The following is a 24,877-nucleotide window of genomic DNA, read 5'->3' on the forward strand; positions in this document are numbered from 1 at the left end:
GACTAATAAAAAATGACAAAATGAACTCTTCAGCGATTTATGTTTTATTTTTAATGTGGTTCCCATCCAAAAAAAGTTTTCATAAATCTTCAGTATATTGATACTGTGGGTGGACCAAAGATTTTTTTTCTATTTTTTTTTTTTTTTCATTTTATGTATATTTATATATTTTTGGATTTTTTATTTATTTTTCTGAATAGTCAGAAAATCCTGCTCTAAGAGACCAAACAGAACTTTTTTCATGCCATTTCAAGTCCTCCAATAATTAGTGGAGTGGTTTGTCTCAACAAAAGGCAATGAAATTCATCTCCCATCACAAACCTAAAGACAAACATCCATGCCTATGATGGGATGTGAACCTACAGCCTGTTTGATAGAGAGTGGATATGCTAATTACTCTTGCCACAAGTTAGGCAAGCTCTGTGACTATTAGCTGCTTACAGAATTCTTTAAACAGACATAGCATAAACATTAGTTTGCACATTTGCTACTTCAGAACTTCTATAGCTCAGTCAGTATAGATGAAGCCCTTTGGTGGGAAAGGCCTGGGTTCGATTCCTGTCCAAGATGTGAGGAACCTTTAGGTGGTCTCTTCTGACTAAAGGTGAGTTAGCTAGTCTCATAGGGAGGTAGGGGGTTTTTCACCCAGAAACTTGGGTTTTCGTTCCCCAGAACAGGCAAACCAGCCCCTTGAACACACATGGATCTACAGTCATGAATACTTGCCCTTAGGGAATGCAGCACAGGAGTGATGAGCCCGGCTGCATTAATTCGTCATAAGCCTCTCATTAGGGTACTAAACCCATCCCAAGAGATGGATGAGAAGGATAGGATTTCCTACTTCATTTTGAATGCCATCATAATTTTTTTTTATTTTTATTTCAATGATGTCTTTCAAGAATATTTAAGTAAAACCATAATTTATACTGTAACACATATATTATAAATCAAAATCTACAGTTAACACATAGTTATATAAATACTTACATAGTTGTGAAAAGTGATCCTAAATCTTGAAAAAATAGAGTTAAAGCAGATTTTTTTAAAAATTAATGTTTGTTAATTGCAGCTTTTTTGACATCTAATTAAAACACAATAAACCAAAGCAACTCAAATTCTTGATAATTCCACCTGTTTTCATCTATAGATTTATCATGGAATGAGTAGGTGTGTGTGCTCGTCTGCTTAAGAGGATTTCATGCAAGCATTTCTTGATTTGTGAAAGTATTCCTGAAAAATGGTACATAAATTCAGTCAATTCTTCATAATGAATAATAGAACAGAACAGAATGAAGAAGAGAAACTGCACACTTCTCTCTTTCCTTTCCTTGTGTAGAAGAAAAACTCATTCCTATCCGATGGTGTATAGTGCAGACGATGCATTGTGTAGTGTTGGCCTCCTACGATGAGTTCTGGGACTCCATGGAGTTGGCATGGAATATTTATAAATGAAATCAAAGCAATCTGTTCTAATAACACTGTACTGAATTCAATTTATGTCACACATTTTTGGTCAATGCTATAACCTCTACTCTAATATCACAGGCCACAATAAATCCATTTCCATCAACATGTCCAGCAATGTTCCCTTTAACCTATGAGCATGCATGCACACACTGGTCACAAAGGGAACACACAGTAATGTATGCACAAAGCTTTTGTGAATGCAGTTACTTTCAGAATTTCTAATTTACAGTCAATGATATTTTGAACATACTATAAAAATGAATTATATGAGAAGTCATACTTGTTGCTTATTTTATTTAGCAATTTCTCCAATGTCTCCATTAGAGCACATTCCACTTAATGTGCTCTAATTAGTTATGGAAAAAATTGATGCTGATATCAGCAAGTTAGATTTTAGTAGCTACACAAATTTAAGTGAATTAATTTTACAGGTTATAGCTACACGAAAAAAAGAAAAACATTAATATGAGAAATATTACATTATCAAGTTTAGTGCATTAAATCCTCAAATGTCACTGTCAAAGTTAAAGTAGAAAAGAACTGCAAATTCATTTAAATTTAAGTGGCTGGACAATGTGCTGAAATGGCAAAGTCATGTTAAAGAACATGTGAGTTTCATGGGTATGTGTAAAGACCACTGAACACAATGGTTTTGAGACTGGAAACTTGTGCACAAAATGTTTTTTTATGCACATATGGGCCAGCAAAAATTGGAGGCAATATTATGTCTAGGATATATAAATTTTGAAAAGAACATACATGGTACTACAAGCATGTAATCCCCATTCCTTTCAAACCAGACAAACTGGCATTTGTCTGCTTTCCCTATGGCCCCTCTCCATCCTTTAGTGCACCATGGTGTCAACATATAACAGATATCCTATGCTTTCAAATTCATCTACTTTGGACAAATTGAAAGAACTAAACATATGCTTTCTTATATAAGCAATATATATATATATTTTTTTTTTTTACATAAGTACAGTCTCACATAAATTAGCAAAAGTTCTAAGAAAATACAATATCAGAACCTTGTTCACTTCACTTCCACAGATCCGTTTCTTAATAAGCCACCCAAAACCTTGTCGTCATCATCTCAAATACCCTGGTGTATATAAAATATTGTGTGATTGTGATATTCCTTATTTTGGGCAGACAGACAAATCTGTTGAACTGCATATGGAAGAACACATGAGGGACATTACTTACAAGAGACAGCAAGATAGTGCATTATCAAGTCATATCCTTTTCTCGGCTAATCCTAATGATGAAAGCCAAGTCACAAAGTCTGCTGGGAAAAATCTATTAACATCTTCTGTTGCAATGATGAACTAGAGAGAAAAATCGTGGAATCTAGGGAAATCATCTTCAATCCTGTTCATCTAAATAATAACTTGAGCTACAACCTCCCAGATAGTCATTCAGCTGTAATCATGTACTGGCGTTCACAAGATGCTACTAGCACATACTTTCCCAACAATACAACAAGCGAAAGAACAGCTTTAAATACAACCAAGAATTTAATGTCAATTATGTACAGAGACTCTCTATGATGTTCATAGTTTATTTAAGCTTCAGTGTTTTTTCTTTCTTTTATAATGTCACCTGATGAAGGCTGTCACAAGCCGAAACTAGTCGTGTTTTTATATTAAAAAGTTTTTACTTAAATCTCGGTTCTAGTCATTCAATTCTTTTTAAAAAATATGTATGTTAACTGAGTTAATGATCATTCTTTCACATATATATATATATAATACATCTGGGCTAGCAGAAATGTTTTAGACATTTCATGCTGTGCAAGATGGAAGAAAATAATTATCCAGCAGAGAAGCAGATATAAATTTGAAAGACATGTTTTTTGAGTTAGTTTCAACACTGATCCAAAATGTGGACAATTTTAATAACCCAAATCCAGTCTTAGGCTTATACACATTCAAATCCTAGAAAGTTCTCACTAAACTATATTCTTGAATTCTATCAGTTATAATCTGTTTTTACCACTACTCCTAAGCACCACTCTATGGTTGTGGTCAGGGCAGGCCCTACCATATAAAGCAAACCAAGCATCACTTGGGGCGGCAAAACAGAAATTCTTAAATATATGTGGCTTTTACATTGAATTCAACGTAACTATATTCAATTTTTGTTATTTTATTATTAGTGACATTTTAATCTTATTATTATGTATATTCATTTTTTATATCAAACATTTAGATTATTAAATACATGAAAATTCAGAACAATCAAAATGTAAGGTTTTTCATTAGTGAAAGCATGAAAAATGCCTTGTAAAAATGTATGTAAATTTAATATTAAATCTCTGTAACCTTTAAAAGGCGCCTCAAAGGCTCCGTGCTTGGGGCACAAAAATATCTTGGGCTGGGCCTGGTTGTGTTGCTTAGGTCTTAGTAATTAATTAATGTTCTGAAAATGCTGATTTTATTCCAGCATAATATCAACAAATTTAATAAACACCAGTTTATTTAATTAGTGATGTATAAAAAAGAATATAAGATGCTACTTGCATACCACATCACCATTCATCACAAACACACAAAGAATAATCACAACACTAAAAACTTAAGCAGAGAGCATGATCACTGACTCAGCGCTAAAGAAATAAACAAGCTACAAATGGCTATGATATAAGTCTAAAAAAATCTTGCTGTAGACTTAAAAAAAAATTAAGTCTACAGCAAGAAAGGTGAAGTTCTAACAAAGATGCAGTGAGTGCAGCAAGGATTCCATATATTAAAAATTTTACTGATAAAACTGCTTTGATCCTGAAGCAGAACATTAGGATGGCATTCATCAAGGTCAACATGTTGCAGACTAAAGTATGATCCTCCCCATAGCTTTGCATAAATTAATGATTGAATATCTGCTCTGTTTGTGTTTGTGGACATGGATGTTTGTGAGCGTCTGTGGAAATATCAGTGGTCGTAGTCGGCGGTAGATGCCGTTGGTGTAGTTGCGGTCAGTTGGTGTATTTAGTAGTGGAAACAGAGTTACAGAGCAGGTGCCCTCCCTCGATGAGTCCTTGGACTCCCTGGAGGCATCAAATAATAATAATAATCTGATGAAAAACCTAACACAACATATGACTGCACTGCTAACTGTATACAGTAATACTCCTCATAATGATGTATTACTGTGATTTTTTTTTTTTGGAATGTTATAAAAAATCTATTCATTGTAATTAATCTGAGGCAAGTGAAAAGCAGTTTTTTGTTTTTTAAATGAGTGAAATTTGATACCATTGGTACAATATATATAGGAACTGCTTTCTTTATACAGTTTCCAATAATATGTTTTTCGAATTAATGTGGTTAATAAATTGGTACCAGCATTTATTTAACACAGGTTAAAAAATTATTTAACATGTGTTTTAGCCAAGAGTTGTTTTATAATTTCAAATGATGAAAGCAACTTGGAAAGCAGCTGCAGTTACCATACGAACAGAGTGAATGTGCCTACATACGTACTGTGAGCATAGAAAGCATCGTGGTTCAAGCCACCATTAAATAAGCATGTTGACTAGTTGTGTAATGTTTTGCACAAATATTTTTATATTCAAAAATTATCCTTCAGCAGTATGAATTAAAGAAAGAATGATATAGCAAGTACCAATGATAAAAAAGAAGTGAATGAAATGAGCTAACAATGCTAACTAGTTTGAAAGAAGCACTAACCTTAATCACAGTAAACTCTGCAAGAATGTAGACAAAGCTAGAAATGAGCTCTTATGAGATGTACACACAGAAAAAGATGCAAAAGTCAGGGCAAGTATCTTGATCAAATATTTCTTGATATTTTCTTTTAAATATGTTTTATTATCCTCTGTAGTTATACTGGCAGTAATAAAGATAACAACAAATGCATTTCAAAAAATTTAGTAAGCATTTTAAAAGCCTATGGATGAAGTACAGTTTTTTCATTGCTTAGTATATACAATTAACAAATTTTCAGGGAGATACATTAACCGTGTAAAGCAAGCGATTCCTGAATGTTGGAGTAAAGTATTGAAAACACAAGGTGTAGCAAAAGAGATACCACATAGATATTAAATTAAATAAATATTAAGATATTAGATATATTAAATTAAGCTACCAGAGAAATTAAAGAAGAAATCATGTTTGGAAGTTATTGAAAAAGCTTAGAAATGAAACTGTAAAAGGAATCAAATATGATAAGGTGACAGGAAAAATGAAGATAAGGATATTTTAGATGTCTGGAGCAATTACTTTTAAGAAATTACAAAATTATTAAATGAAAAATGTTAAATGTAATTATAAAACTATTAAATGAAACAAGTAGTCACAGAATAGTAGCAGAAAATATTCAAGAGGTAAGCAGGAGTATACATCAAAATTTGAAGTATAAAAAAAGCTAATGAAAACCTGAAATGTGGAAAGAAATTATTACTATTATTACATAACACCTCCAGGGAGTCCAATGATTCATCGACGGAGGGTACCCACTCTACAACTCTCTGCCTTCACCAACCAACTACAATGAACCACAACTATAATCATCATCTACGCCATCTACCACCCACCACCACCACCACTAGTATTTTCACAGACAATCACAAATATCTGTACCCTTGGCAGGATTCAAACCCGCAGCCTTTTGGCTGGAGAGTGGATACACTAACCACTCGGCCAAACAGGCTGGCATTGAAGATCATATTAATGTAGATGATGTTTTACATAGAATTGAGGAAGAACAAAAGAAAAAATAAAAAGAGGTCATTTGTGGAAGCTGCATAAGGAGGGCATGAGCAAGGAGTGAAGAGCAGATTTTTTTGCATGGGTGATTGGAATGCATTGCCTAAGAATATTGTGAATGCACAGACAGTGAATATAATTAAGGCATGGTACAATAAGCAGTATGTGTGTAATAGTGGAGCCTCTCATGATGAGTCACTTGACTCCATGAGGTCTGATGATGACAGTAATAATATCTGACCAGAAATGCTCAAATATGGATGTATAAAAGTTTTTCAATTGTTACATTTCATAATTCAGAAGGCTTGGTCAGAAGATTGAATTCTATATGAATGGTATAGAGCTCTCATAGTTCCTATTCCTGTCTACCAAAAGGGGAAAAGGGTGAATGTGAGATTCAGAGGAATTTCTCTACTAACAGGTAAGATTATACAAGCACACTTGAGAAGAGGCTAAGAAAAATTGTGGAAGAGAAACTTGGAAAAAGAACAAGCTGGGTTCAGTCAAAACAGAAATTGTCAAGTTCAGATTTCACTTTATGACAAATATTTAAGAACGCATGGGAATATAACAGGAATCTGTACTTATGTTTTGTAGATCTGGAAAAGGCAAAATGACAAAATGCCTGGAGAATAGTTTTTCAAAACACTAGAATTCCATTTACTCCATTGCTCTATATATTACATAGAGCAATACATAGTAAATATTTAAGGATTGATGTGAAATCACACATAAGACATAGCATCATCAGCAGCAGCAGTTTTCTAATATGTACCCCAAAGGAGTTCAGGTTACTATGACAGATACATGATTAATTTACATTATTACCAATCTCCCATCAACAATTTTCTTCAAAATCAATCTATTATTTGTGAGCACTCCAATATTGTCATATCTAACATTTCATGCTTCTAAAGCACTTCTGGCTGAATCAATCCACCTAGACCTTAGTTTTCCTCTGGATCTCCTTCCTGCCATCTCCTGAACTTGAAATTTATGTTCGACCCGAACCCAGCTTGTTCTTTTCCAAATTTCTCTTCCACACTTTTTCTTAGCCTCTTCCTGGCATCAAGGCATCAAAAAGGTGTTTTTGATGACATTAAAAAACACCTGCTAACCTTTCCTCACCCACTCCATTTAAGTGGCCATACCACCATAGATTAGCTCTGCTAATCTATGACACGTTCCTGAATGCTAACCATATCAATCTCCTTTCTAATATCTTCATTTTTAATATGATTCTGCCATTGTTGCCATCAGTTCATGCCTCCAATCCTTCTCAGAATCCTCATAGCTGTGGTCTCTAGTCTTTGATTAAGTGCTTTATTTAACCCAACTCTCAGGTCCATAACTTAAAACTGGTTTGAACATAGTTCTTGAATACTGCTAGTTTGGTGTTTTGGTTAATTTCTCTCTTATTCCATATAAATTTATTCAGCTGGATACCCCCCATACCAGCTTTGCTTATTGTGTTGTCTATTTCCACTATGTGCCCAAATAGCTGAAATATTTCACTTGCCCTACAGGATCTCCATTCAGAATGCAAATGACGTTTTCAATGCTCCTGCCTATTTTCATAGTTTTGGTCTTTTTATTGCTGATTTTCCCACCAAATTTATTGCTGCTGTTATTCAACTTAGTTAATGAATCCTGAAGACTTGCACTAGATGTGTTTAGAAGTACAACAATGCCACTTTCTTTCATAATGTGATCCATATAGATGATGAATAAGAGTAGAGATAATGTGCATCCTTGTCTTACCCCTGATTTTGCAAACCATCTTCCTGTATTTCCTTTAATTCTAACTACTGACTGACAACTTAAATATAGACTGGACACACAGTATTGCCACTCTTATTTATCATCTACCCAGATCATATTATGAAAAAAAGTGGCATTAAACCTGATATTAGAATCAGAGATATCAAATTCAGCTCTTTTTTTTTTTTATGCATATGATGTACTCCTCAATACATCCAGTGAAAGTCTCCGGATTCTCTGATTAAATTGCATAACAGATATAACAAATCTGCCAATTTTTACTGAAGATGGCAAATTAAATATGGAAATACATAACAGAATAAGCAAAGCTGATATGGTGAGGAGCTAGAGAGAAATTAGCCTAAACACTAAACTAGGTGATGGGGTGCTTAAGGGTCAAAGCTGTACAACTGAGAGGAGACCTTCACATAGCCTTTAAAGGAATGCAGAGAACAAACCAGAGCTTCTGACTTAATGTCCAATCCTCATCTTCTCACCTGGATACTGAATGAATGAGGATAGGCTGGCACTTTGGGATTTAGCCAACCAAATTGTATTCTTATTGGCTTAAACCAAAATACAAAATGATGGCACAACATGAATTTCATGCTGGCTGGGGCGTTGCCTGGTTAAACAAGGCCCCCGTTGTTTTCGCCAGGGAAACCAGGGCAAACAGCGAAATGTCAGCTAGTGGAACAAATCTGAAAACACACCCCAACTCAACATCAGAGTTAAAGATCGCTACTGTTAACATAAGAAGCCTGAATGACAAAGAAATGGAGATAGCTGAGGAATTAGATAAGTACCAGATTGACATAATAGGGGTGACTGAAACAAAAAGACAAAAACTGGTGAGATCTTTCTGAGCAATAAATACAAAATGTTATATTCAGGCAATGACAATCAAGGAAAAGAAGGAGTAGCCATTGTATTCAACACTAAATACGAGGCTTATCTTCTTGAATGGCAGGCAGTCTCAAGTAGAGTGATGTGGGCAAATATGAGAATGGGGAACTGGACAATTAGACTTATTTGTGCCTATATCTCCACAGAAGGTTCTACTAAGGTAGAAGTGGAGGAATTCTTTGAGTCTTTAGAGAAAGCAACTGACACAATGAAAAAAGAAAAGTTGGTCCTTATTAGGAATCTAAATAGCAGAGTAGAAAATGATTGTCAGACATACAGAAATACTGTATTTTGGGAAAATTTAGAGAAAAGAGCAAAACTAATAATAATGGCAACCTGTTGGATTTCTGCTCAGGATATGACTGTCTTGCTAACATAATGTTCCAACATAAAAATGTGTACAAATTCACATGGAGAGAAGAGGCAAGAAATAAGAAAAGTCTTATTGACTATATTATTATTGATAGTAATGTTTTCTCCCTTGTGCAGGACACCAGAGTGTACAGAGGATTTGAAATTGGAAGTGATCACAATTTAGTCTTGAGCAGGATAAAATTGAATTTCATATTGAAAAGAATAACATGTAAGAAAGTTTTAAAGTGAAGAAAAGTTGAGCAGCTCTCAGATTTGAACTGTAGACTAAAATACACAAACATGATTGAAGAAAATATGAAAGAGTTTGAGAACACGAATCAAACCTTGGAGATTCAGTGGCAAGCCTTGAAGAAAACCCTAATTGATTCAGCCAGAGAGGCATGTGGTGAAGTTGTCTGCAAGGATAGAAAAATCAGAACTCCATGGTGGACACAGGAAGTTAAAGAGATAGTGAAGGAAAAGAAGAAAGCATATCAAAAGTTCCTGGCAAATAAGTCAGCTTGTGCTCTTCGAGAATACAGAGACAAATGTAAGAAAGCTAAACATTGCATAAAATTAGCAAGAAATCAAAAGTCATGGGAGGACTTTGGCAAGAACATAGAAAATAAATATCAAGAAGGTAGCAAAATCTTCTGGAGGTTGTTGAAGAGGCTTACAAATGAAGGAAAGAGTGCTGTAAAATGACTTAGAGATGATAAAGGTGACATGAAAACAGGAGAAAAAGATATCCTTGAAGTATAGAGTAATTACTTCAAAAAATTGCTAAATGAAATAAGCAGTGATAGCACAGTGGTAAAAAACACTCAACAGGCATACAGTCAGGAATACATATCCATACTTGAAGTAGAAAAAGTTATCAAAGCCTTGAAATGTGGAAAGGCAGTGGAGTAGATGATATCTGACCAGAAATGCTGAAGTATGGTGGTATAAAAGTCTTACAGTGGCAGCACTGCATAATTCAGAAGGCCTGGAGAGAGAGACGAATTCCCGATGATTGGAGTAGAGTTCTCATAGTACCCGTATATAAAAAGGGAAATAAAACCGAATGTTAGAATTACAGAGCTATTTCCTTACTGAGTGTTCCTGGTAAGATATATGCAAGTATACTTGAGAAACAGAGAAGAATTGTAGAAGAAAAGCTTGGTGAAGAACAAACTGGATTTTGGCCATATAGAGGCTGTCAAGATCAGATTTTCACTTTACGACAAATAGTTGAGAAATCATGGGAATATAACAAGGATCTGTATTTAAGTTTTGTCGATCTGGAAAAAACATATGACAAGGTGCCAAAAGAGAAGTTATTCAATACGCTACAGTTATATGGTTCAATGGGGCATTACATCAAGTAATACTTAGTCTTTATTTGAGTTGTAAGTCAGCAGTCAGAATTGAAGGAAGTACAGGAAGAGTTTTTAATGTTAAATCTGGTGTGAGAGAAGGATGTACATTATCCCCTCTGTTATTCATTATCTATATGGACCACATTATGAAGGAAAGTGGTATTAAACATGATATAAAAATTGGACTCTATTTATTTAGAAGTATATAAATATACTTCTAGATAAATCCGCTACAAGTCTGCAAGATTCCCTGACTAAATTGAATAACTGTTGTAATAGATATGGTATGAAGGTCAGCAATAAAAAGACAAAAACAATGAAAATAGGCAGAATCATTGAAAATGTCAACTGTGTTGTGAATGGAGAACCTGTGGAACAAGTAAAACATTTCAGCTACTGAGATACGATTTTTAGTGAAGATGGTAAACTAAATATGGAAATAGACAACAGAATCAACAAAGCTGGTATGGTAGGAAGCCTATTGAATCATTTCATATGGAATAAGAGAGAAATTAGTTGGAACACAAAATTAGCTGTGTACAAGACAGTGTTCAAACCAGTTTTAACTTATGGATCTGAGAGCTGGGTTAGAAGTAAAACACTTGACCAAAGACTAGAGACCACAGATATGAGAATCCTGATAAAGATTAGAGGCATGAACAGATGGCATCAATGGCAATATCATATTAAAAATGAGGATATTAGAAAAGAACTTGACATTGTCAGCATCCAGGAATACGTTAGCAGAACTAATCTCAAGTGGTATGGTCATTTAAACAGAATGGGCAAGGAAAGATTGGCAAAACAAGTGTTCTGTGCTAGGTTGGCAGGAAAATGACCCAGAGGAGGACCAAGATATAGGTGGATTGATACGGTACAATGTGCCTTAGGTGACAGAAATATAAGATCTGATAATGGAGTCTTGACAAGTAACAGACTGATTTGGAGGAAAATTGTAGATAAAAAGTTGACCATACTTAAATGGCATGTGGCCCATATGTTGAATTATTTAAATAATACATTTTATAATATGAATAATAAATTAAAAATAATTTTATACCTATACTTTGTGATATCACCTGTGCAACTTGGAAATACAAACAAAATGAAACTTTTCTTGGTATTATTGAAGATTTACAAACGGAAGTTTCAAGAAGATTTGTTGATTTTCATAAAAATAGCATTGAAATGCGATTATTTTGGAACACTTTTAATGTCGACATTGATGACGTACCAAACCAACTACAGACGGATGTTTTGGAATTACAACACAATGAAACATTAAAGAACACATTTTCATTAGAAAATATCTAAAAAATGTATCGATGCTTACCAAAAAAATTTGAAGGATTAATCAGTTTCGCAAATAAGATGACGGTCGCATTTGGAAGCACATACATTTGTGAATAAACATTTTCTGCCATGAGAATTAATAAATACAAATCATAACCGTCTGGCTATTAATAAAACTCAAATAACAGAATGCAGATATATAACGTTATTGACATTGAACAATACTTGACGATGTCACGTGTTCTTGTTCTCATTCATACAGTCCAAGCTCAGATTGAGGTAGATTTTTTATTAGAGCTGACCACACTTGATGGAGAATTAAACCTTGATTTTTATTGCATTTGGTTGGGTTTTTTAACATATTAGCAGCTTCTTTAAATTTTCTTATATAACTGTTGTTTTCTATGTATGACATGTCGTTTTTTGCCAGAGTACATCGTGTCCAGTGGAAGTGGTATGGAAAGCAAGACCCGTTTTTTGTTCTCTTTTGTATTGTACGTCTTTTTTGCGTTCAGCCATGCGTATTTCTCCAGATCTTCCTGTCTGTCCTACATAGCAAATCCCGCAAGAGCAATGAATTTTGTAGACTCCTGTTTTTTTAAGAGGCTGATGAGGTGGTTTTGGTGGATGTAGGAATGTTAAGATTTTTTCCATAGGAAGGAAGGCTACTTTTATGTTGTGTTTGTTCATTAATTTGGCTAGCTTATCTGTAACATTTTTGATATAAGGAAGCGAGATTGCATTTTTGTAATCCTGTTTTATTGTGTTGTTAGCTGGAGGCATTTTAAGGATTCTCTTGATGGTTTTTGTTTCATATCCATTCTGTTGGAGGATTTGTGCTAAGTATTTTAGTTCTTCATTACATCTTTCTTGTGTGCTGGAGATATTGTATGCTCTGTCTCGAAGAGTTTTAATTAAGCTTATTTTTTGTGAAGGATGGCGGTGGTGTGAGGTTGCATTTAGAAATCTTCCAGTGTTCGTCGGCTTCCTATATACTGAGAAGGAGAGTTTACTTTCTTCAAAAACTTGTCGGGAACTATTATTTCAGTCTGAATAATAAAAAAAAATGTGGTGTAATCACCGAAATATATCTTTTGAATAAATTTCTTGTTGATCTGAGTGATGAACTTTGTATTCTTGGATTTGAATTTGCACCTCAGGTTGTAAAGTGGATATAGATAATAAGGGAAAACAATCACAAAAGTCACATTACGCAAGGAATCACACATATTGTGATACATAAACTATATTACTTTGTTTTTATGTGATAATAATTTTTCATTGAGTTTCATTTTCATGCTTGTTTCATATCTGGTACTTGAAATATTTCTGTTTTTTTTAAAATTGATATAATAAAAATTGATAACTTAAGTATTTTTTCACTCACTATTTTCTCTTAATTAAACGCTTGCGGCCCGATTATTAAAAATAAAAGTTGAATGTGGCCCGCGAGTCTGAAAAGGTTGCCGATCGCTGACCTAAAGCACCCTTTCAGAAATTTATAGACCTCTATTATATCACCTCTCTTTCTCCTGTTTACCAGTGTTTGCAGTCCACATACTCTTAATCTGTCCTCAATCTACATTCCATAATCCCAATATTACCTTTGTTATTCTTCTTTGCACTCCTTCCAAAAGCTTCCTTATATCCTTTTTGAACCCAGGAGACACCAAATCTACACATAGCAGTCTAGATGGATCCATAACAAGGCCTTGCAGAGAGGCAAAATTACTTCCTTATCCTTACATATTAATGTTTGTTTCAACATCACGATTATCTTCTGAGATGTAATTTTTACAATGTAAACCTTTGAACTTCAGTTTACTATCCACCCTAACTCTAAGATCTCTAGCCTCACCGATTTCTTATAACATAATCCCACCAATATAATACACCTAAGTGTAATTTTACACTTATCAACAGTCATTATCATTTGCCCATTGTTCCAGGTCAAATCATTCTGTAAGTGCTATATATCAGTAGCATCCCTGATTATTTTGCTATTGTAACATCATCAGCAAATATCATTGATATTTCAAAGGCAGTTGATCATGTCTGGTACCAAGGTCTCCTGAACAAGTTGCTATCTTATGGCTTCTCTCCTGCACTCTGTGATTGGATTGCCATCTTCTTTGCTGGTCATTCATTATGTGTCATGGTGAATGGCTTCCTCCCATCAGATTTCTCCATCAATGCTAGAGTGACATAGGGTTCTTGTGCTCTCACCCATGCTCTTCCTCCTTTAGATCAATGGCCTTCTTTCTCTGACTTCAAATCCTATTCATAGCTTTGTTGACAACAGTACTCTAATGTTAGATGCCTCAAGACCTTGCATAACGAGTAACCTCCTCAACAACCTCAAATGGAATGAAGGCAACTTAGCAAATTTAAATGCAAAACTCAATCTTGCCTTATTCCCTGCAAGAAAAATCCTATCTCATATCCTCTCACTTCTGATAATGTTCCAGTTTCCTTTCAAGATCAGCTTTCTCTTCTTGGGTTAACAGAGGAACCTCAGAGACTCCCTTCAGTCACTTTTTCATATGCACTTTGTTTCAGCACTGTGTATTTTCTATAAGTACTTTCTTGGGCATTGCTCCAGTGAATTGGTTGCTGCCAGTCCTCCACTTTCTTGTAACCATGTAAAAGCTAGAGCAGCCACTTGCCAAACCCATATGCTTTCCAGCTCAAAACACACCAAATTAACTTCTCTCAGCATCATCCACCTTCTTCATTTCTCCCCCTTCATTCCATCCATCTTTACTCTTTGCAACAATCTCTCCCACTGAGTACAACCTCCCATTCTTTAAGAAACATATCAACAGCCTACATTTTCTCTTTAATCACTTGTCCACACATAGCACCGTAGTGTTATAGGTTGTGTGACCTTTCAAGTGTGGGGTCATCATAAAAAAAAAAAAAAAAATCAGCTATCAGGTCCTTCCCAATATCATTAATGTATAGATTGAACAACAATAGTGCAAGTTAAATTAAAGATGCCAAGAAGTTATATTCTTGATTTAATCCTTCATCTGAGTGTAAGCAAACAAAGGTTGTGCAAGACGTATTTTATAACTTCTACATTTCAATCTTGGTATCCCTTCTGGGTCTGACACCCAGAAGGGATACCAAGATTGTTAGTAAGGATGTTATGATTCCATTGGACAAGACTTTGATCAGGCAGAATATGGATTCCTGTGCACAGATTTGGTTGCCAAGTTTTCAAAAGGATGAGATGTTGGAGAGGGTTCAGAGAAGATTGACTAAGTTGGTTTCTGGTCTCTGGAATATGAGGAGAGATTGAGAGAATGCAAATTACAGAGTCTAGTGGATAGAAGGAAGAGGGGGAGACATGACTGATATGTATAAGTTGCTAAGGAATAATTACCAGATTAGCATGGATGAGATTTTTCATAGAATATCTGGAGACAGAGGGAGAATGAGGCCATCCCTAGATGTATAAGGTGGATGTGAGCAAGGGAATGAGGAGAAGATTTTTTGCATGGGAAGTGGTGGATGATTGGAATGCACTGCCTGAGAGTGTGGTGATTGCATTTAAGTCTAGGTATGATGAATTGTGCATGTGAGAGTGGGACCTCCCACTATGAGTCTCCTGACTCTATGGAGGTCTGTTGATAATAATAATAATAAATAAGACTTTTACATATCTTTGGTAAGGTGAGGCAGTCATTCTGATTCAAGTTTGGTGGAGTAGTGCATCAGTGCTCTCTTTAAACAAACATTTGAACTTGTGACAGCCCTGTTGGAGTAAGCATGTTTAAGACCAGTGAATATTGTGGTTGGTATCAATTCCGTGTTTTGCTAAGCCAGATTTCTTATTAACAACGTATGATTGGTGTTCTTGTACTCCTTTTTCCACAGAACATTCTGTCTGTCCAAAGCAGCACAGGTAACAGTCACAAGGAACTTGGTAGAAGCCAGGTAGTGAAAGAGAAGATGAAAGCAGAAGAATCTTTAGAAGATGGGAACTAAGAGAAGAGTTTGTTGAAAGGAATAAATGTAATCACTAGATAATATATTTTAAAGATTCTTGAGATTGGTTCAAAGATACCAGAAATGTGGGGATTGGAACTCTCTGTATTGTTTCATGGTTGTTTGAAGTAGGCTTACAGGAATCAAAGACACGGTTTGTTCTGAAAAGCCATTCTGTTGTATCATGCACTTCAGGTCCAGAAATTCTTGACTTAGATGTTGTAGTTTCGAGCATACCATATGAGCATGATGTAAAAGACTACTTATGATTCCAGTTTTTTCGAGAAGGATAGTGAGCAGATTTTTGTATATAGCATCAAGCAGAGGTAGGTTTGCAATAAATGGATGTAGTTAGTTCAGTTGAAAGTCAGCAGAGGAGTAAAATGTCCAGGAAAACTAGTTTATTTTCTTTTTCCATTTCTATGGTGAAATTCATCCAGGGATGTGTATTGCTTATTTTCCCTAGAAAGGCAGGTGGGACCAGATGGCAAAAACATTATTGATGTGATGTACCTAAACAAAGGTTATATAAATGAGAAAAAGGATTTCTTCTAAGTGTTCTAGATTTGTGAGAGCTGGAGAGAGTGGGCTACCCACTGTGATCTCTTGAACTTGGCTGTTAATTCTGTTTTGACAAATAAAATAGTCCAAGTGAATAATAAAGTGGAATAATTTGACTATATCTGCAGGAAAAGTTTGTGAGAGAGAAGATGAAGGCAATCTTCCAGAGGACATTAGTGAATAAGCATTCAGCATTGAAGCTGATAATTAAATCTGTTAGTTGAAGGGAGAGATTTTTTTCACTTTATCTAGGAAATCTGGAGAATTTTTAATGAAAGAATGGAAGTTGCCAATTTGGGACTGTGATAGATGGGCTAAAAATTTAACTATGTGATAAGTAGAAGAATCTATACAATCCATAATTGGACATAGACACAGTCATTATATATCCTATTTATGGGTCTTTGATATATACCATAGAAGCATAGGTTTTGAGCAGAATAAGTCTTAAGTTTGTCTATGGTATTTCCATCAAGACTGGTGAGATTTCATCTAATAGTGAGTTTACTTTCTGGGCTGACTGTTAGTGGGATTATGGTCAAGTTTCTATTGGATCTGTCCTGTAGTAAGAGAGATATTTTTCTCTTATATTCTAAGGAGTCCATACAAACAGTGGCTTTCCCTTTGTCTGCTTCGTAATAATAAGATGTGTGTGCATATTGCATATTAGAGCTTTAATTTTTACATGGTGAAATATTACAAGGAAGCAGTTTAGCTTTTTGTAATATGGAGGAGCCTTCCAGATGAAGTTCATTGGCATCTTCACAGAAGAGACTGGATTTTTTCTTAAATAATCTAATATATCTGCTGTTAACCTGTGTTATTCTATTTATACCACCACACAGCTCTCATTTCTTAAATAATCCACTGTTAATTGTTCTACCCTGTACTTACTGAGCATATGTGCCAGTGACCTGTAACTTTCAGGTCAAAATATCTGGCCATTAAAGTTTCATACTTTAACCATTTATCCTTGTGTTTTCATGCTTTTTGGTCTTAAATTTATGGCACAAGTATCCTTAAAACATCTATTACAAAGAAGGATATAAATATAATAATAATAATAATAACTAAATATATAAATAGTCTGTTTTTTCTAGACTCATCTTCCAAACAGTATATACACATTTTTTGCAGTTTTCAGAAAACCAAGCCATACAGAAAGATGCATTCACAAACTTTCCCATTACTCCAACTTCCAAGTTAACAGAGACATCAACCTCTGTTCTAACCAGGCTTAGCTCACTGCCGAACTTTAATCATCATGCCTTCTTATCTAATAGCAACAATTTTGTACTGCTTAATAAAATGAGGTATTTACTTCTTGCACATTAGAAATTCATGCTAGTCATTACATAAGAAAATTTTAAAAAAATCTGAATAGTAAAAGGATACCACAGGATTCACAATGTTTTGTTTCATTCAAATCTTCTAAAACATTACAAATTTCTTTAGGATCTCCAGTGAAATTCCGTAACTGCAAAATATCACATTGTCATTATTTAAAGAAAGATTTATAATTATTAAAAAAGCTGAAATTTAACTTGACTTATATTATTTTGGCTATTAATTCTTCCTCACACATGTATATTTTGAGTGTGAATAAATCTAAATACATTCATGTATTATAGCTATTATTTCTGGGAAAATTCCCATGTTACTCCCCTAAAATAAACTATTATTTTAATGGCTAATATAGCCTACTTTCGTTTAGGAGTGTCTTTTTTTTTTTCAATGTCATTCATGTATGTTTTTGTTGAAAAAAATCTTTTTCATTCATAAGTGCCTGAGTACTACAATGGAAGAATAATGGGATGCTGTGCTCTTCAAGTGGAAAAGACCCACTTGCAATTCTTATTGTGATGAGAGGAATCATTATATGGACTTTTTCAATTGGAAGTGAGTTAGCTCATTTCATGTGGAGGTAGCAGATTTTTCTACCAGAAGCTTGGGTTTATCATCCATACAGGCAAATCAACCAAAGAACACATACAATTTACGGATAAAAAATATTACTGGTTGGCAGTAGATGGATGGTGGAATGAACCATTGTGTGAGTGGCCTCCCATGACGAGTCCTTGAAGGATTCGCATAATAATAATGTAAACCTATTTTAATTTAAAACACCCTATTAAAAACAAAATAAATTATGTAAATTTATTAAGCTTCTGACATTTTGCAGGATTCAAAGGGGTATCTTTGGAGCACAAAAACATACATTAACACGGCACTCAAATAATTCTGTAAAAATTAATAGCCATACTTGAGATTAGAGGAATACTTCCTTGCTGATAACTCCAAAAATAGTCTTTCAACTTTTTTAACAGCTTCTTATAGGTTTTATGGACACATATTTAGTCTTAAGTGCTGGTTTGCACTCAAAATACAATTTAATGAAATAACTACAGCACAAAGAAATAATTAAACAGCAGGTTTAATTGTTTCAATATTTCGTCTCTGTCACAGAGGCACCTTCAGGAATACAATGTTGAAATTGTAATAACACACGCAAAAACACATAAGAAACAATAAGCGGAAGAAATGAAATTAAACTATATAAAGACTAAAGTCTTATGAGCGATACCCTCTGTGGGTGCTATTGGCTAGCCTTAGTTGTTGGGCAGGAGGCATAAGAATTAAAGTGTCCTAAGAATTAAAAAGCTTGAGAAGTTTAACACACACAAACATATTTATTAAAGTCAGGCTGGTTTATTAAATCTGCTACTGATTCTAGAAAAGAGCTTTTCAAGTTTGTATTAACTGTGATGGACATTTTTTTTTGTGTTCATCTACACGTATATATTAAACAGATCTCTCAGTGTAATCACAATGTGATAATAGAAAGGGGGATGGTAAATCCCTTTATGTTTTAATAGCCGGGTACGAAACTCGGATCGAAATCCATAGCGTTTCATGCCGAAAAAGTTTTTTTGGCATGAAACTCTATTGATTTCGATCCGAGTTTCGTACCCGGCTATTAAAACATCAAGGATTTACCATCCCCCTTTCTATTAACATATTCGTCGGTAAAATAGCCTTTTGGCTTATTATCTTCATAATGTGATAAGTTGCAAGAAAAAGGAACTTTGTTAAAACACCTGGAATAGAAATGGGAGGAAGTGGATTCTTATGAGAGCTGAGAAGGGAAGCTAGCTTCAAATGAGGTACTTGAAAGCAGTGCAGAGATTATATTTCTTTAAAGTTCTGGTTATTTTTTTCTGAAGTGGCTGGATATAGACAATAATAATGACATTACTATAGTCTTTATGTTGCAAGGGATGTGAGGAGGTTGGAAGGGACAGATAATTTGTATATCTTTTTGGCATTGTAACCATTGGACTAAGTGATTGTAGCGGAAAAGAAGGTGTCAGGTTTTTGATACACAAATCATCATGAAATTCTGTCATGGAATTCAATCCTATCAATAGCAGAATTGCTTTAGTCTGCCTAAAAGGAAAACTACTCAATATCATCATCATACAAGTCTATGCCCTAACCACTGGCCATGAGGTCCCTGAAGTAGAGGAATTTTATGGTCAATTTAATGCAACAATCACTGGGCCGGGGCAAATAGAAAAGACCTTTTGATTGCACAGGGCGACAGGAATGCCAAAATTAGAACAGACATTGGCAAGGATTTTCTCCCATTTGTTGGACTGTATGGCTATGGAGAGACAAATGAAAGAGGTTTTGAATTGATCAATTTTGCCTCACAAAATGAACTCACCTAACACTCTATTTTCCCATAAACCTTCCATAAGATGGACATGGACTTTCCCTGATGGTAAAACACACAACCAAATCGACTTTATCCTTGCAAGCACAAAATTTAAAAACTCCATCAACCTCACAAGAACCAGATCATTTTCTGGAGGCGACATTGGCAGCGACCACAATATGGTCATCACAACTGTGAATATGAAAATGTGGGAAATATTATCTACTAAATCAACTCGTAAAAGATATAATATAGAAAAACTAAAATACCCCCAAATAAATACATTATATAAATACAAATTAAAACAAATTTTTGACAAAAGCTTCAAAAAATATAATAATATCGAATCTAAAACTAAATACTTCTCACAAAAGATAACTGAAACAGCTGAAGAAATCCTTGGATATAAAAGGAAAGTCAATAAACTGTGGATAACCAAAAATATTTTGGACCTGTGTGATGAAAGAAGAAATTTGAAATCTCACATTAATAGCATGACAATAGAGAACAGTATAAAAATATTATCAAGATTATTAAAAAAAGAAATCGAACATGCTAGAAACTTATGGATACTAGATGAATGTAAAAATATAGAAGAGGACCTAAATAAAAATAATTCTAAAAAGTGCTTTTCAAATTTTCAATAAGTTAACCAAACCTTTTAATATTATTACCCCAAGACCCCATGGAGTCAAAGACTCATCTGGGAGGTCCTTTTATCACACACACATCTCATCATACTGTGTCTTAAACACACTAACTCCTTGAAGACACCACACTCTCAGGCAAGGCATTCCAATCATTCACAACTCTACACGAAAAAAACCTGCCTCTCATTCCCCTACTCACACCCTCTTTATACAGTTTCCAGGGATGACCTCTGGTTCTCCCATGATCTCCCACTATTCTCTGCAGAACTTCTCCACCATTGATCTTATAACAACCCTTTACCAACTTGTAGGTCTCTATCATATCTCCCCTCTTCCTCCTGTCCACCAGACTCTGCAAATTACATCTTCTCAATCTTTCCTCATACTCAACATTCCAGAGGACAGAAACTACCTTAGTCAGTCATCTTTGGACCCTTTCCAACATCTCTTCATCCTTCTGAAAACCTGGTGACCAAATCTGAGCACAATAGTCCATGTGTGTGTGGCCTAATCAAAGCCTATACAATGGAACAAGAATCTCCCTACTTCTACACGTCAGTGTCCTCTGCATCATTCCCAGAAGCCTTTGTGTTGTCTTCACAATTTTGGCGATGTGTCCCCTAAATTTTAGATCCTTATCCACTATCACCCCCCAGATCTCTTATTTCCTCTACCTCCAACAATATATTCTCACCAAGCATAAATTCTGCATCCCATCTTTGTTTTCCAAATTTTAAAACCTTACATTTTGCAACATTGAATTCACATCCCCATTTCTGTGCCCAATCACTCAATCTATTCAAGTCTTCCTGTAAGGCCACAACATCTTCACTGCACTTCATGGTCCATCCCAACTTTGTATTATCTGCAAACAACTGAATATCTCCATCCAAATCTTTGCCAATATCATTAATATACAAGTTAAACAGTAATGGCCCTAAAACACACCGCTGAGGCACTCCACTAGTGACTTTCCTTTTCCTGGATATCACATCCCCATACACAACTTGTTGATACCTATCAGATAGCAGTCTCCAATCCAATGCTAATCTAATATCCAACCCCCACCCCCATCTGCTCTAGTTTGACTGTCAACTTATCATGAGGTACTCTATCAAAAGCCTTTGCGAAATCCAAGTATATTACTGAGTATTCTTCTCCTCTGTCCAAGGAAGCAGTCAATTTATTGTAATAAGTAAGTAGATTACTAAAACATGACCTCCCTTTAGCAAATCCATGCTGTCCATCAAAGATAATACCATTGTTGTCAACCCAACTCTGGATCCTAGTTCTCACAAGCTTCTCCAACAACTTAACCACAACCTGACACACAGATATGCCTATAGTTTAATGCTTGAGTTCGATCACCTCCTTTATGAAGTGGCACAATCTTGCCCGCCTTCCACTCCTTAGGAACTTGACCAAGTGCAAGACTCGTATTAAAAAAATATGTCAAGGCAGGTGTCAACTCCCTGGCACATTCCTTCAGAATACGCAGTGATATATTATCAAGTCCCACAGCCTTATTTACACCTAGTTTACTCAACCCCCCAAACACCTCTTGCTCACTTACAGTCAGTCTCTCCTCTCCATCATCAACTGCTCTCAATGTCTCCATGAAGTCACATTCACAAGATTGAAAGATCTTTATGAACTGCTCATTAAGTATCTCCACCACACATTCTGCAACAGCTGTCTTTATATCATTTTCTCCAATCAATGTCATCCTTCCATAATCATTCTTTCTTTTGCTGGCTACATATCGAAAGAATTCCTTAGGATTCTTTTTGGCTTCATTAGCCAACTGCTGTTCATACCTCTCTTTAGATACCTTCCCAACCATGTCACCCTCCTTGCCTGGTCTTTGTAGACCTCATGAAATTGGTTATTTCCACTTCCCTTATGCTACCTCCACAATGCCCTTTTTCTCTGTATTGCATGCTTAATCTCTTTATTCATCCATCTCACATCTACCTTATTTTTTTTACTGCAATTAATTTGAGCATAGAAGATGAAGATGGAACTCCTATCACGGACAACCAGAAAATAGTTATTATTATTATTATTGTTGTTCTGGGAAACTCCAAGGAGTCGACAGACTCATCGAGGGAGGCCCTAACATCATGTCTAGAACAACTATTCAACATTCACACAGTATCTATCATGCCTTGAACTCATTCACGGTCGTAGCACCCACAACAGACTCTGGAAGCTTATTCCACTCATTCACCACTCTCCAAGTAAAAAACCTAGCTCTAACACCCTTGTCAACCACGTTCTTGCCCAGCTTCCATGCATGGCCCCTAGTCCTCCCACCACCAGTCATATTTTCAAAAATATCTTCTGGATCAATCTTATAAAAACCCTTCAGTAATTTGAATGTCTCAATCATATCACCCCTTCTTCACCTATCGTCCAATTTCTGCAACCCACAAATCTTTGACCTATTCTCATAAGGTTCATTCCACAGACCTGCTATCATCTTGGTCACTCGTCTCTGGACCCTCTCCACTTCCTCCCCATCACGAAGAAACCCTGGTGCCCATAACTGGGCACAGAAGTCCAGATGGGGTCTTATCAAGGCTCAATACAGAGGAACAACAACTTGTTTGTCTCTGCATGTTAAAGTATTTTTCAGAAGCCAAGTGATTTGGTGAGCTGTTTTAGTCACTTTTGCAATGTGCCCCCTAAACTTCAACTCCCTATCCACCAACACTCCCAAATCCCTGGCCTCATCAATCTCCTGGAGTACAGTTCCACCAATGCGATATACTGCTGCTATTCTTTTCACCCCAAAGTGCATAACCTTACACTTTGCCAAATTAAATTGACATCCATTTTTCCTAGCCCAGTCCTCCAAACTATCCAAATCATCCTGCAAAATTTTGACATCCTGTGCACTCACAATTGCTCTACCCAACTTTGCATCATCAGCAAACAAGTGAACACTTCCTCTCAAATCCTTTCCAATATCATTGATGAACAAATTGAAAAGCAGTGGTCCAAGAACAGAGCCCTGCGGCACTCCACTAGTCACAAGACGTCTTTTAGACTCCACTCCTGAATAAACCACTCTCTGGTATCTCTCCTTCAACCATCCTCCTATCCATCTCACCAACCCTATATCTATCCCCATCTGCTCCAGTTTACTGATTAGGGTTCCATGTGGTATCCTATCAAAGGCCTTGGCAAGGTCCAGTAGTATCACTGTAAACCCATTACCCCTATCCAGTTCAGCCGTCACTGTGTTATAAAACGTGAGCAAGTTACTGAGGCATGATCTACCCTTCACAAAACCACGTTGTCCCCCATACAATATCCCATTTTCATCTATCCAATTCTGTATTCTTTTCTTGACTAATTTCTCTAAGACCTTGACAATGATTCCTGATATGCTAATCGGTCGGTAATTTACAACAGCAGTCTTGGAACCACCTTTATGCAGTGGAACTATTTTCCCCTCTTTCCATCCACTTGGGACTAACCCAGACCCAAGACTCAAATTAAATAAAATGGTCAAGGGTACTGACAATTCTTTAGCTGCTTCTCGTACTACACGAGCTGGTATACAATCCCACAGATGTATTGACATTGAGGTTATGCAATAGACTACTCACCTCCACTTCATTCACCACAATTCCCGTATATACTGGTTTATTTGTTTCTGCAATGTCACCACCTGGATGATATATTGCGAAAGATGAAAGATCTTTCATCTATCATCGATCAAGATCTTTCTATCATTGAAAGTTGATAGATGAAAATGTTACGCAACCAAATTTTTTCAAAAGGACCCTCAACTGACTGACGATATTTTCGACAGAATTTTGCCATGAGGTTCAGAGGAAAGAGATTACCCGATATTAAAAGAAGAAGTCATTATAGCAGTTAGTTCCTCAAAAATAGAAAAATCACCGGGAATTGATGATATTACAATGGAACTGATATGCGAAGGAGGTGAGATCATCATAGACACCTTGCTAAATTTATTTCAGGATGTATGGAACACAGAGACTTGTCCTTCTGATTGGCAGACTTCTATCCTTGTACCTATTCCTAAAAAGGAAAACAGCAATAAATGTA

The 24,877-nt window shown here is 35.5% G+C and overlaps 1 protein-coding gene across 2 annotated transcripts in view; it reads right to left on the minus strand.

Moving 5' to 3' along the window:
• The window catches only part of LOC150108641 (BRISC and BRCA1-A complex member 1-like), a 103,671-nt gene that overhangs the window by 34,834 nt on the left and 43,960 nt on the right, over positions 1 to 24,877 (minus strand). For both annotated transcript variants that reach the window (XM_090390905.1, XM_090390906.1), the window contains exons 4-5: positions 17,822 to 17,903; positions 988 to 1,012 (exon numbers count right to left, since the gene is read on the minus strand). In XM_090390905.1, the coding sequence (XP_090247031.1) occupies positions 988 to 1,012; positions 17,822 to 17,903 (107 nt within the window). The remainder of the gene's footprint in view (positions 1 to 987; positions 1,013 to 17,821; positions 17,904 to 24,877) is intronic.

Source organism: Typopeltis vanoorti, chromosome 3 (assembly GCF_054136105.1).
Source record: "Typopeltis vanoorti isolate ZY-2024b chromosome 3, IOZ_Tvanoo_1.0, whole genome shotgun sequence".
NCBI classification, from domain to species: Eukaryota; Metazoa; Arthropoda; class Arachnida; order Uropygi; family Thelyphonidae; genus Typopeltis; species Typopeltis vanoorti.